General features: G+C 43.6%; 1 protein-coding gene across 2 annotated transcripts; it reads left to right on the top strand.

Annotated features, from left to right (window-relative positions):
* The first annotated feature begins 3314 nt into the window (after positions 1-3314).
* On the top strand, positions 3315-11339 carry atp5f1d (ATP synthase F1 subunit delta). 2 transcript variants are annotated; one of them, XM_061239677.1, is made up of 5 exons: positions 3315-3604; positions 5767-5920; positions 8829-8917; positions 10790-10926; positions 11221-11339. In XM_061239677.1, the coding sequence occupies exons 1-4, from the start codon at positions 3488-3490 to the stop codon at positions 10910-10912; spliced, it is 483 nt and encodes a 160-aa protein (XP_061095661.1). In that variant the 5' UTR covers positions 3315-3487; the 3' UTR covers positions 10913-10926; positions 11221-11339. The 2 variants fall into 2 exon arrangements, with proteins under 2 accessions (XP_061095661.1, XP_061095660.1); XM_061239676.1 differs by having other exon boundaries at positions 11217-11339.
* The last annotated feature ends 2285 nt before the right edge of the window (positions 11340-13624 follow it).

Below are 13624 nucleotides of genomic sequence, written 5' to 3'. Positions count from 1 at the left end.
CCGTTAGTAAAGCCAACCCATGTGCATAATGAAATGCAACCTTCATTCCCTTGACTGATGTGGTGTTCCAACGTCACAACCAATCTTACGCCATTTACATTTGGTTGATGTATTCAAACTGTGCTGACATGTTTATTTGACCTGATCAAATTCCAGTCATCCAGCCGCACATAATTTGATGACATCACCCCACGTAATCCCCGTGAAATAATTTGGATCCAGTTGCGTAAGTGTTTATGTTTCACATACTGTGTCACGTGGTAAATTAATTTGTCGTAAGAAGTCCAATCACAAGTATACAAAATGTTCGTGGTTCAGGAAAGGTTTTACAACAGTGGATTACATAACTATTGCATGAAGTGAATAAATGATCCACATTGGAAAAAAGGGTGTGTAGTTTTAGGTCATTGCTGTAACCCAAAGCTCAGACGCCGGATGAAAGTAATCAACTGATTACAGTTTACACAATAAATGAGTTATGTAGGCTAACGCGCACAGTTAAAACAATTTTAAAATATGCCACACAGTAAGCTAGCCTATGTGCCATCCAAACATAATATATAGCATATATGTTTCAGTGTAAATTAGCCATAACTACATTCATATTCTTAACTAGTTATAGTATGCTCACACAGCCTCTGTTTCAGATTCAAAATTCGCGATGTCTAGTGCTGCCCGCAACGGGATATCAAACCTAAAGTATGTGCAATGATAAGCTATTCGTCAATAAGTCGCTTCATGTGTGAGTCTTTAACTAGGCATAACGCGTTATAATGGCGTATCCCCAAGTTCCCGAACTACTCTTTGTGACAGACTGTGCTCTATAGTCAGAGCGAAGGCAGTAAATTCAGCAACGACTTCTCGGTAATTCCCCCTGATCCTGCCCAATCTCACATCTGCCTTTTCCACTCGTGCCCCAGATCAGCCACATTCCTCAGTCCGTTTTATCCCTGTATTCACGCAGGCAGTAGCCTAATGCAAGACATTGGCCGACCGTTTCTGAACAGTTCAAAATAAATATATCGCGCGCGCGTGTGTGTTAGAGAGATTTGTCACTGCATCTGAAACGGAATAGCCCCGTCTATACTACAATAATGCATTAATATAACGAAACGGGTGGTAATGTTTTACTCAGTTCCAAACGATTTCATTTGCGCCATAATTTGCCTATGATTATGGTTGGCACCTATTTTATTTCTAATCATACGTTTATAAGTAAGACGCTGGGGCGAATACCACATAGCCTATTATTGCATTTCAGAGGAAGAGCTGTAAAACTGTTTACAGAAAATAAAGGAATACATTTGGCAGCCTTGATGTAAGCGCCGTGATATCAAACAGCCGCCATGTAGGCTACCGCATGGAACAAGTGTCAGCACCCATTTTTAGCGACTAAACGTTGCGTTTTTAAAAATCGATACATTTTCTCAGTCCAGTGTGCAAGAGAAAAGCCTGAAAACATACAGGCTTTGTGGTGATGTCTCCAGTATCCATGCCAATAGCTAATCGTCCCAATATTACATTCTTATAATTCAATGCGGTCGCCGTCCCAGTGCAATTAGAAATGAGCACCAGCATATTCTATTGAAAGAGTTGCAGTTGAATAAATATATTCATTTCCATGGAATATACAAATTATGTGCAATAGCTACACGGTTCACCCTAAACTTGGCTGCATGTATTCCCCTTTATGTGATTTTTTTATTTTATTTATTTTTTTAAGAATTCTTGACTGTCGATCCACCATCTTCGCCACTTAATTCCTATAGCTAGCTTTTCTACATTAGCTGCTAACGACATTCTTTTCAGTAGCCTATACCGCAGAGCATCAGCTTGTCACCTCACTAACCGGCAAGGATGTTGGAGAAAGGAAAAGGGGTAAATACGCATTTATGCAACGCTCATTTTTCGAAATGCAGTTTTCATTGGCAACTTCAGATGATGCCAAAACGCAAGACAATGCATTCTTCAATGATGTACAACTAATCTATCCGTACAGACTAAAAACAACTTGACTGGGGGAAGACTCACCTAATTGTAATTCATGTGGTCCATGCAGGGATATTTAGTCAGAAACCAATGGCACCCAACCTTCTCCGAACACCTTAATTTTGATTTAAAAGCTAAACGTATTTATGAATGAAACCCTATGGCTTAAGACACACCCACAGCACAGTCGGGAAAGCACCATGTGACGTCGTGGATGAGGTAAAGCTGAGATGAGAACGAGGGATGCGCAGATAGTTACTGTGACTCTTATACAATAGACTTTCATAATTGTTCCCCCCTTCCGTCTAATAAGGAGGTTCTCTGTGAATGACGCTACCAAATAATATATCTCAGCAAAATGTAGGCGACAATTTCGTAACCACAATGTTGGCAGAAGCGGCTGGGTTCCGTTTTGCTTCGCTGCTCACAAAAAAAAATAAAAAAATTATAATAATAATATGGTTAAACTATTTCTAATATGTGTAGCTTTTGTAGCTTGCCGGTTAACCTGTCTGTGCTTGGTTAACTATCCTCGTCCTTCGTCTTCGTGTACCACTGTAACTAATATTATGCAAGCAGATTTGAAAAATGAATGAATGAATGAATAAATAAATACATTTACAATTCATCATGTGAAATATTATATATCAGGACGCCGAAAACATTTCTAATTCAGCTAGACTTTATAACATTATAGACTGAAGAACTTGTGATTCATCCCTGGCAGACGACAAACACACATACAAATACACACAGTCCTTTCAATATAGTTTGTTTATTGTCATTTATCAGATTTTGTGACTGATATGAGTTATTCATCCGTTTTCTTGTTCTCTTATATTGTGAGAGAGAGAGAGAGAGAGAGAGAGAGAGAGAGAGGGGCATTGTTACCTTATTTTTTTTTTTGACTATTTATTAAGGTCTATCAAGGTTGTAGTACTACGGAAGCTTATCAATAGTCCATAATCTGACATTCTCATTGCGCCACCCTCCGGCAGTAAATTGGCTAGTAATTAAATACTGAGAGAGAGAGAGAGAGAGAGAGAGAGAGAGAGAGAGAGAGAGAGAGAGAGAGAGAGAGAGAGAGAGAGAGAGAGAGAGAGAGAGAGAGAGAGAGAGAGAGAGAGCACAAAACATACACATATATATAGCTAGCCAATAGACACCTTATTCATGAATCCATTATAAATGTATATGGATAGTTCATGCTGTTTTGAGTTCACTAGATTATATTAAGCAACCAGATATATCTGAACTTTTTAAGCACGAACTTGGATAACTCATGTTAATTGCCTTTTAAACACTACAGGCCCCACAATGCATTCGTTGTAGCTGTGAACTTTGACCTGTATTTCTGTGGGTCGGTCGGTCGGTCGGTTGTGTGTGGTGTGTCCTTGGCTAAGCGAGCAGGCGCTTCCAGTCGAATCGATTGACAGTTGGGGTTCTTGTCTTTCTGCTGTTCCTCATTCCACCCCCCAATTTTCAATTGATTGCCATAATGTTAGCCGCCCGGTTTCTCCGTCGTTCACTACCTGTTTTGCGCCAGGCCCGCTTTTATGCCGACGCACCCGCTTCTGCTTCTCAGATGTCCTTCACGTTTGCATCCCCAACAAAGGTAAGGAAAATCCGAGGTGGACTATCAGGCCTTCGAATTCGGCAAAATGGTTTTGCTTTCAAATTACATTGTACAACTCCACTATAGCCTGACAGCGTGCCCAATTATTACAATGGTTAATATACGTTTCGGACCATTTTTAGGTGCGATTATGTCAAAAATATAATTAACAATGGATATTGGTTAGCATGCTAGCTATGTAGCGCCTCATTAGCTAGCGATTCAATTCAATGGGGCTTAGCTAGCTAGCGACTAGCTTGTAGTTTCAACTGTCAAATATATGTGCGGCATATCTGGATGTCAGTATACACACATTGACAGTTAGCTGACTAGCTAACCTGCCTAACTATAGCTAACAGTTCATTATAATTAGCTATACGTATACGAATTTAGGCTGGCTTCACCATCTTGCTTCTCATCCTCGCTAAGCCATTTAACATTAGCTAGCGATTTATAGCGATATTTAGCGATAGAATATTTCATGCATATAAAAATATAATCTTGGAAAGAAATACATTTTAAAGTTGCGAATCAGTAGCAACGGTCTTTTCTTGAAATAGTCATATTCTCATAATGTGCAAGTTCATTCAAAGTGCAATGATTACGTCTAACAAAATGTAACAACTGACGCTTGAGTTGTATGCTAGTCTGGTGAGCAACGTTAGTCGTTTAGCTACAACATGATACAATTTAACCAACAAATTTCATAGTGTGAAATCCTTAAATCGCTTTGTGCTAAAATGGACAAATTTGCACGTTTAGGTTATATTAGACTTATGTTTGTTCCTTGCCCTTAAAAATGTAATGGGTTATCTCGTATCTCGTAATCGATGTATGCACAATCACACCCCCTAGCAGGATGATTCTTGTAGATGCATTACATGGGCAACGTCAGGAAGGTATTATACGTTATATCCCATTATGTGTTATATCCTGTATAATAGTGTTTCTCAACTCTGGTCCTGGTGGTCCACTCTATATATTTTGTTCCAATAATAGTAACAAGCTAGACTGTTTATTGGAATGAGCTGCTAATTGTTCTTAAGAAATGATAATGGAGGTTAGACTTAAAGCTCATTATTAAAACGCTTTATGGCAGAAATATTGATGCATGGGTGAAATCATTTGGGTCCTATTTGCTATGAGTGTGGAAACCTGAAACCAATAAGTTTAACCCACAACTCTGGTTCTGAAGGACCCATCTGCATTCTTGTTTTTGTTGTGCCAATTACTTTAGTTTTCTGACAGCGCTGGTTCACTCCTGTACTTGGGGGCAATAAAATTGTTAGCACACACTTGCAGTTTGCAGCTGTAGCTCATGTTTAAACAAATGCCAGATGTTTGATTAAATAATTGAGAGAACAATTAGACACAAAATCCTGAAACGCATCAGCCCTTGTGCACCCCTGCTTAAGTTATGGTAGAACGTAAACATGTTTTCTGCAACCTTAATTAATCAAGATTAAGATTGGCTTTGATAAAAACCAGCGTACACAGTGGGTCCCCAGGACCAGAGTTGAGAGGCTTCTGTATAACATCTGTCTTATCACCTGCCAGGGGATAGATTCCCTTTCATTTTTGGTCCAGGATGGAGATTTTAACTGCAAGGCCATCAGATAACCTACACAGACTGTGCTCAGCTGTTTGGAGCTAGCCAGCCAATCATAACAGAGGTTCTTTGATCTCAATGAGCCTTAAAGACACAGCCACTAAAACAGCCTGTTGTTGGTAAAGCTCATGAGAGGCACTGGACATGTAAAACTGGATAGTGATAGTTTATGCAACTTAAACCCACGCTAATCGTTTTCCTAGGGACATCAGCACTGTAGAGGTGTACAATATGAGCCCTTAAAAATAGTCTTTCTTTTTTCTGTACTTTTCCAAATGAATTACATGCGAACACTGAGGCTGCGACTGCATCCTCGGTGTTTGTGGAAAAGAGTACAGTTTGGACATAATCTGTAAATAAATATGCACTGTCGGCCCTGTTTCTCAACGGCACATTCAGCTGAGCGTGCGATCCATTTCAGCCATGCGAGTTAGGGAGTTTCCCCCCACGTGAGTGTTTACCATAATCCCCGTGACACTCGCAGATGTTTTTCCCCCTGCTGTGGGATGGAATGTCCTGTCCCTGACCTGGCGTGACCCCGTGCGACCCGCAGGTGTTCTTCAACGCGGCCAGCGTGAAGCAGGTCGACGTGCCGACGCTGACGGGCGCTTTCGGGATCCTGCCCGCCCACGTCCCCACGCTGCAGGTGCTGAGGCCCGGCGTGGTCACCGTCTTCGGCGAAGACGGCTCCAGCGCCAAATACTTCGGTGAGCGTCCCGAATCGCATCGTTTCACCCCCCCCCCCCCCCCCGCTTCGGACCGGTCTCCGACCCCGGTCGTGGAGCGCTACTGGGTCTGCTGGTTTTGGGTTTTCACCTTAAAATCAGCACCCTGTTGAGGCCCACGTAACCAGGCGATGTGAGTTTAGCTGTGTAATCCACTGCTCTAATTGGTTAATCAAGTGTAGAGTAACAATGAACACCGGCAGACCCTGTAGCTCTCCAGGCCCGGGGTTGGAGTCCGCTGCTGTAGGAGTAAGTCAATGATGATTTCCCTACTTTTGCTGGCCGAGCTGTCATACTTGGATGACGTCATTCATGAATGAGTGTAAATATCTTCCATAATGGAAATGCACCAAATGGATGTAGTACTTCAGGGATAATGTCGTGCTCTAGCAGGAGTCTGCAGCAAGGGCCAGTCTGTTTCATACTAAATAGTCTCAATTATTTAATTTGTTAAACCATTTACCTGATCTGGTGTTTCTATAAAAATGCTCATTGACAGCCGAAGACTGCAAATGTGACCTATTTTTAAACGTTTGGTCTGATGCAGGAGTGAACCGGCGCTGATGTAAACGGCCGTTTAGAAAACTAAGCCAAGGTAATCGGGCCCAAACCTAGCATCCTCAGTAACTCTCCATTACTACAGTGTGCGCTTGGCTTGCAGGCTGTGGCTAACCTGTGGCTAACTCCTGGCTGAGGTGTATGCAGTTGGCCGCTATCCTGAATCAAGTCCGGTTGAGGATGGAATGCATCCGTCTGTGTGACAGTTTAGATTCAAATTTAGATTTGCTCATCAACCGTCTATCCTGTCGGAGAATGAATGATTGTCCGGATCAGTCCACAGCTTGATGCTGTATGGGCGTTTTCCTTTAAAACAACATTGTTTTAGCCCACATAATATTTAATCGAATCAAACGGCCAGAATACCATTCCTTTTATAGCATGACTGTTCCGCTCTTCTTCTCGTACGAATCGAATAACAACATGACTGGGGAGCCCCGAGTTTTCATTGGCATTACGCCGAAAGCGCTTGAATTGTTTTTGGCTTGTTGCTCAACAGAAGAGGAGCGTAACGGAAACGGCCTATTCTTCCGGTTCTCTGAGGCTAAGACCTTATCATCCCATTTCCTGCTGCCCCGGTCTTTGCGGAGAAAGCGGCGGTCAGCCTCATTTTGGATTGCACAAGTCCATGGCTTGAATGGAACAGATGAATGGCGCACCTCTGATTTATTTAACACCCTGTGCAGTCACTTGTGTTCTGGCAGTTGCTGTCGGTTAAGCCACAAGGCCAAGACGTATACATGAGCTTTTCAAACGTATAAACTGGAAAATCTTAAAACCTCCCTGTTTTATGAAACGTGCCGGTTTCAAACCGTCAAACTGTCTGCCAAGGTGTGGAGATTCAATTCACGTTCAGCTTCACTTCTGATTGGTTGAAAATGTAGAATCGCATATCAGCTATGGCACAACAACCTATCTCCAAATGACCAACATCAATCTTCCTGTATTGGGCAACGATAAGAATTTTGTTGCCGTCAGGGTAAATAAATTATACTTAAAATGTCAACAGAATAGGTTTGATGCCATAATATGTGGTTCCCTTTGGTTCTTTGTGTGTCGCATTACTTTTACGAATGCTTTAACATATAGCATAGGAAGAGAGCCTCTATTGTCACTTACAACACGCTGTTTCATGGCCTCAGCAGACTTTGATAAAATATACCTGTCGTGCACTGCGATTTACATTGCCCATAATTAACGTGCAGCACAGCCAGGTGATGCATGGCGGCCATTTTGTGTAAGCTGAAGATGAGGCAGGGATTTATTTGGCAATTAGACCAGGGGGGTGATTATAGGGCCGGGCCGGGAATCAGGCCAGGCCCCCAGGGACCGGCCCTCCCTCCAGTCAGTGCCACGGAGGTTTTTAACGACCGCAGTGATTCAGGGCTTCTGTTTTAATGGCTCATCCAAAGCAGCTAAGGGTCTCCATTCCTGCGCTGGGGCGCTGGTTTTCCCTTGGGCTGTGTTGAAGACACTCACCTTTTTTCGCAAAAAAAATCAGCTTCCAACAGCAGCCTGGTTAGTTGGGCTGTTTCCCTTTAGTCACTCCACCAAGTTCAGGTCTACAGCACGACATGCATGTCCCTGGTCATGGGTGTGCACTTTGCTGTACGTCGCTCTGGATAAGAGCGTCTGCCAACTGCCTGTAATGTAATGTAACATGGCTTCAGCTTTTTGGCTCAGAGTGGGTTCATGCACTCCTGTCTGCCTCTGACAGAAAAGTAAGGCACATCTCGAAACAAAATGCTGGCTTGGCTGTTCCTGTGTTGTGCGTGTTATCGGCTGAATATGCGTAAGAAATGAACGGAAACAGTTCGAAGCAGCTGTGGAGTTGCTGCGTCTGTTCCATTCATGGTTGTGAATACAAGGGTTTTGGTCTAGCTCATTTGAAAATGCATTGTGTATCTAATGGAAAGATAGAATTATCTTTCCACTGGGTGCAGGTTACATTTTGCTTATGGTTCCCTTTGGCATTGATATAGCCTGGTTTATAAAGTTATTGGCCTTTTCTACACTCTGTAAAGCTGGGCCAGTTACATGCCATGTTGACTCTAGTGAGTGACATGCATTTGCAGTTAGCAGTGCTTTCAGTCACTGTGATTGCAGAGTAAATTATGAGTGGTATATATGTTTGCAGTCAGTAGCAGTGAATGCAGTGTAAATGATGAGTGATGTCGTGTTTGCAGTCAGTAGCTATGAATGCAGTGTAAATGATGTGATGTCTGTGTTTGCATTCAGTAGCTGTGAATGCAGTTTAAATGATGTGATGTCTGTGTTTGCAGTTAGTAGCTGTCAATGCAGTGTAAATGATGAGTGATATCTGTGTTTACAGTCAGTAGCGGGTCAGTAGCTGTGAATGCAGACTCCTCAGTGCAGCTGTTGGCAGAAGAGGCCGTCCCTCTGGACAGCTTGGACCTCACTGTGAGTGCTACCCCGTTACAGAACCGTGTCACCAACATGCCCAGTGCCCTATTAACTGAACCACGTCACCAAAATGCCCAGTGCCCTATTAACTGAACCACGTCACCAACATGCCCAGTGCCCTATTAACTGAACCACGTCACCAACATGCCCAGTGCATTCCCAGCTATTAACTGAAGGCATGTCACCAATGTTCCCAGTGTGGTATTACACAAAAGCACTTCAACACGCACTGCTTATTATTCCCTGAAGGGCACTGGTGTGGTTTAGCGAAACACGATTGTGCAATCGGTCCCTTGCCCGTTAAACACACTTCGGCCTAACCAAGGAGATGACCCACCCACTGACCAAGGCTTTGCTTTCCTTTGGTGGACTACAAAACAGACTTTAGAGTGTGTGAGAGAGTGGGCATGATCCATAAAGTGAGGAAACGATACCCACACACTGCTGTAAATGCTCCCTAGTGATGTCTGTTAAAGTGAGCTAGAGGGACAACGTTTCGACCTGTTTGTTCATCGTCAGGTGAGAGTGGTCACGTGAATACACATGATCCAGCATAGCCTCACCAGCTGTGGCCTCATGCGCTATCACAGTGCGGTACACACACTCGTTTTTCTTGTTTAGCGGTCCGTACGACACTGGCTTTCTGTCCAGAATAGATGAGTGGCGCCTACAGGTGAGCTAGCTCGGAAGTGTGCTCTGTTAATAAGGAGGTAAAGGTTAGAGGGGCTGTGAATTATAGCGCATGTGTGGAGCCCCTGCCGGGAGACCTTTCAGTCCCCGCCATTACTGCCACCGTTACAGATGTTTGTTCCCGCGAAGGGCGCTTCGCGTCAGGGACGGGCGGTCCCGACCCCGCTAACGACACCTTCGGGTTCCGCAAAACTTTTTGCTGAACCGCTGATCATTAGAACGTTCTCACCCACTTTCTCACAGGGATGGGCCCTGGAGGTCTGAAGAGAAAGCGATATAACATGGCGGCACACCTTTGCAAACTCTTAAACCTAAATTTAAGGTGCAACAGCACAAATATGTGATTACAATGTTCAGTTAAGAACATTCTAATCACAAATACGTTATTAGAATGTTCTTAATGGAACATTCTAATCACTAATATCTGATTAGAATCTTCCATTAAGAACATTCTAATCGCAAATATCTGATTAGAATGTTCTTAACTAAATATTCTAATCACAAATATCTGATTAGAATGTTCTTAACTGAACATTGATTCTAATGCTGATGTCACAATGACTACTGCTAATTGAAAGTGAAACTTGACTACTCAGAGCTAAGACCAGGCCACAGACATTTTGTCCTGCACACGTCTGCTAGCTTCCCAAAAGTGTGGACTAGACTTTACCCTACAGGGACTGTGTTTTTTTCTCCCAAATTCCAAATAATTTGGAACCTAAACCAGAAGTTTACCGCAATAATTTGATCGATATCATACTGCTTTGTTTTTGTTTGTTTGCCCTTCTGTTACTCTAACGTGTCTTTGTTACAATCTTCTGTAAAAAAGTGCTATACAAATACAATTGAAATGGATTGAATTCTAGACAAAAACGTACTCTGCAAGAGTACTCAAGTGTTACTGTGCCTCTCTTGGTGTTTGGCTCATCTGTAACTGGGTGGGGCCAGACTGCACTATAGATCACATTTTTTTTTCAAACTTCCTATGCAGCAGAACACGTTTTTTAAGACAACCAGTTTTTTAAGACAAAATTATATTATTTCATAAATGTTGAAAAAATAGCACGGATTAACACGTTTCACAATAAAGTAGGCACTCATTTACACATTCCCAGCTAAAAACTTTTACACGTTTACGGTTTGATCTAGGGCGTAATTATCCGCTGTCCTCTCTCCCAGGCCGCTAAGGCGAACCTGGAGAAGGCCCAGGCTGACCTGCTGGGCACTGCGGACGAGGCGGCCCGTGCGGAGGTTCAGATCAGCATCGAGGCTAACGAGGCCATCGTTAAGGCCCTGGAGTAGAGGCGGAGCCAGCGGTACGTACCCCGGCCTCACCGTCACAGAGAGGGGCCGCGTTACCGCGCCCAAATTCGTCCGTCTTTCCTTTCAGATCCTTCTGTGTTATTTTGTCTGTCTCCACCTGCGTGAAAATGCCAGGGACGGCGACTGGTTGTTTTAAGTGTTCAGTCCCAGATGTGTTTAGACCAGGATGTTCTCGGCCATGTATTCTGTGTTCCTCTTGGGGAAAGACTGTTGCGCTGTATTCACCGCGACGGCCCCATGAAACCGCTTGTACTCATCCCTGGTCTCTGTTCTTCTGTCCTAGGCAGAGAGTCGCGGCAGTGTGAGGCTGCACTGAACTCCGTTTCCCCTCCCCTTCAAATCCCAACACGAAAAACAACTCTGTACAGTGGATGGACTTGCAAATAAATTTATTTGGAATAATCCACCCGGTGTGTTTTTCATTTCTACTGGCAGTTATTTAAACTGTTAAACGTTAAAGTGTTGGGTATGATGGTAAGTGTGTTTTCTGACGTCACTGCCTGGCACACCTCTGTCTTGGGGACCGTACCACTGTTTCTGTGGAAGTCCTGATTGCGCCGATTGATTTGGTGAGAGTATTATCTCACTAAATCAGTTTAAACGGGTTCCTGTAAATGTCCGTGATTCATTGGAATTTGTGAGGGCTGGTTTAAAAAAGAAAAGCCAAAAAAACAAAAGCTGACCTACTGACCTTTTGTGTTTCACATAATTTCATAATTTCCTCTATTGCACTGGAGCAATTGTGAATATTCCTCATTTGTCAGCAGTACCTCTTCCTGCCAGAAGATGTCAGTATGGTGCTCTTAATAGTTTCCTCTGAGCAAAAAAAAAAAAGAAGAAAAAAAACTTGCATGAGCTGCTTGTAATTCGATGACTCCTGTCTAACCGTTTTAAAACTAAACATGATGTTACCAGCCATGTGGATTTCTTAAGGTTTTTCTTTCATTAAAATTATGCACATCTGTCTACCATGTCATACCATTCGGGTATTGAAGGAATTATTACGTTATTACAAGAATTATTACACAGGGTCACGGCTACAGCTGCATTAGGGCATACCTGTTTTTGTTTTTGCGAGGCTGCCTGGTCTGAAGTATTTCATAATGTCAGTCACATGCACCTATCGCAGCTGTGTGACTGTCTGTGTGTTTAAGGGCGTGGATGTCGCACGGCTTGCTTCTCAGAGTCAATTTTATGACCTCAGTTTTTTAAAATAATTTTTTCATGACCGAGCAATGAATTGTGCCCATTTAAACAGTGAGGCCAAGGGTTGGGGGGGTGGGGTGGGGTTGGGGGGTCTGGGGCAAGTCTTGGGTTTTTTAAGTATAGGTTGTGTCTTGCATGACTTTTCAAGAACTGTAATCATGGGTTGGCTCGCCAAATCCGCAGCCGTGTTTATGAGCATCACAAGCGCCTGGTCTCCGTGCTAGGAAACTTCCAGTCAAGGGAGTACACCTCCTGACTGGGGATCATTTTGATAATGAGTAACATAACATAATCACATGAACAGGCCATTCAGCCGGGCAATGCTCTCCTTTTTCTACCACTAAAGTGTACCTACTGCTTAGTTTGCCTATAAGGTAAATAGTATGTAGCGCTGTAACAAGCCTGGTCTTGAATCCCCCCAGTGTTTGTGCCTCCTACATGTCCTGGCAAGCTATTCGACGCAGTGACCACTTTCTGTGTGAAAAAATACTTCCAAATGTTTGTTGTACTTCCTAATGTCTGTAATCATAAAGGTTGGTGAGTATAATTAAAGGCATTGCGAATTTGCTTGAAACAACCGCCCCACACCCCCCAGGTCAGTAAAGGATTATACATTAAGTGCCATTTTATTGTTTTTGCGTTGGGATGAGTGTGTAGTATTTCAAAGGATGTTAAAGGCACGTTAAACGCGCAGCCGTGGTTGGTCCAGGGCGAGAGGAGTGTGCTTACTGGTCTGTGCCAGCACGCGGCTGCCAGGGGCATAGTTACTGTTTCCAGAAGCTTCGCACCAGAATGGAAAACTTTCAGTTTCTGCTGAATGAAGCAGGAAAAAAATAGTCACGTCAGTAAGTGGATAGTTCGTTTTATACCTTATTTGTGCTGTAATGCAGTAGCGCCTGTGATTCATAATTCTGGAAAAGGGTGCTTCGGCATTTTGTTGTTCGATAATATCACGGGATATTTTCAAAAGAGCGTTCACATCCTTCCAGCCCTGTTCTCAGCCGCTAACCGTACGGCGGAAACCATAACGCCTCGGAACATGCTTGGGAGACGCCGAAATGACAGCGTGGCTGTATTGCCCTGTGTTACTTTCGCTCTCTGGGGTTGGTCTCCGCGTCCCCACACATCCCGAGGGATGGGGAGAGAGGGGGCGAAGAGTGCAGTCTCTCTGGAAAACTTTGCCCCGTGGGAGGTCGAAACCCAAGCTCACGCTGCCTGTGTTCTTGTGATCGCGTGGGCTTCCCTGCTGCGCGGAAAGTTCAGATGTCGGCGGGCTTGCGAGCATACCGAGGGTGGCCAATGTAAACGGCTCTACGCTTGACAAATCTTTCTCTAGGTTGACTAGCTTTCCGATGTCTGCAGGCCTGCCAGTTAATGGCGTGCCCTTAGGGAGGTTTCTGTGGCTTGAGCGCTGTATTTTGTGCGGGTGACAGGAACATGTCGTTGTGCCTTTAGCATTAAAACGCGTTTTGTGAGGAACACAAC

The sequence above is a fragment of the Conger conger genome, chromosome 4, assembly GCF_963514075.1.
Source record: "Conger conger chromosome 4, fConCon1.1, whole genome shotgun sequence".
Taxonomy (NCBI): domain Eukaryota; kingdom Metazoa; phylum Chordata; class Actinopteri; order Anguilliformes; family Congridae; genus Conger; species Conger conger.
The sequence above is the reverse complement of the archived record's forward strand: the minus strand, read 5'-3'. Positions and strand labels throughout refer to the sequence as shown.

Bases quoted from the DNA above. Each gene is read 5' to 3' on its own strand.
- atp5f1d (XM_061239677.1), top strand. From the start codon at position 3,488: ATGTTAGCCGCCCGGTTTCTCCGTCGTTCACTACCTGTTTTGCGCCAG. The intron at 5,921-8,828 runs GTGAGCGTCCCG...CTGTGTTTACAG, and splicing joins CTCCAGCGCCAAATACTTCG to TCAGTAGCGGGTCAGTAGCT. The intron at 8,918-10,789 runs GTGAGTGCTACC...CCTCTCTCCCAG, and splicing joins TGGACAGCTTGGACCTCACT to GCCGCTAAGGCGAACCTGGA.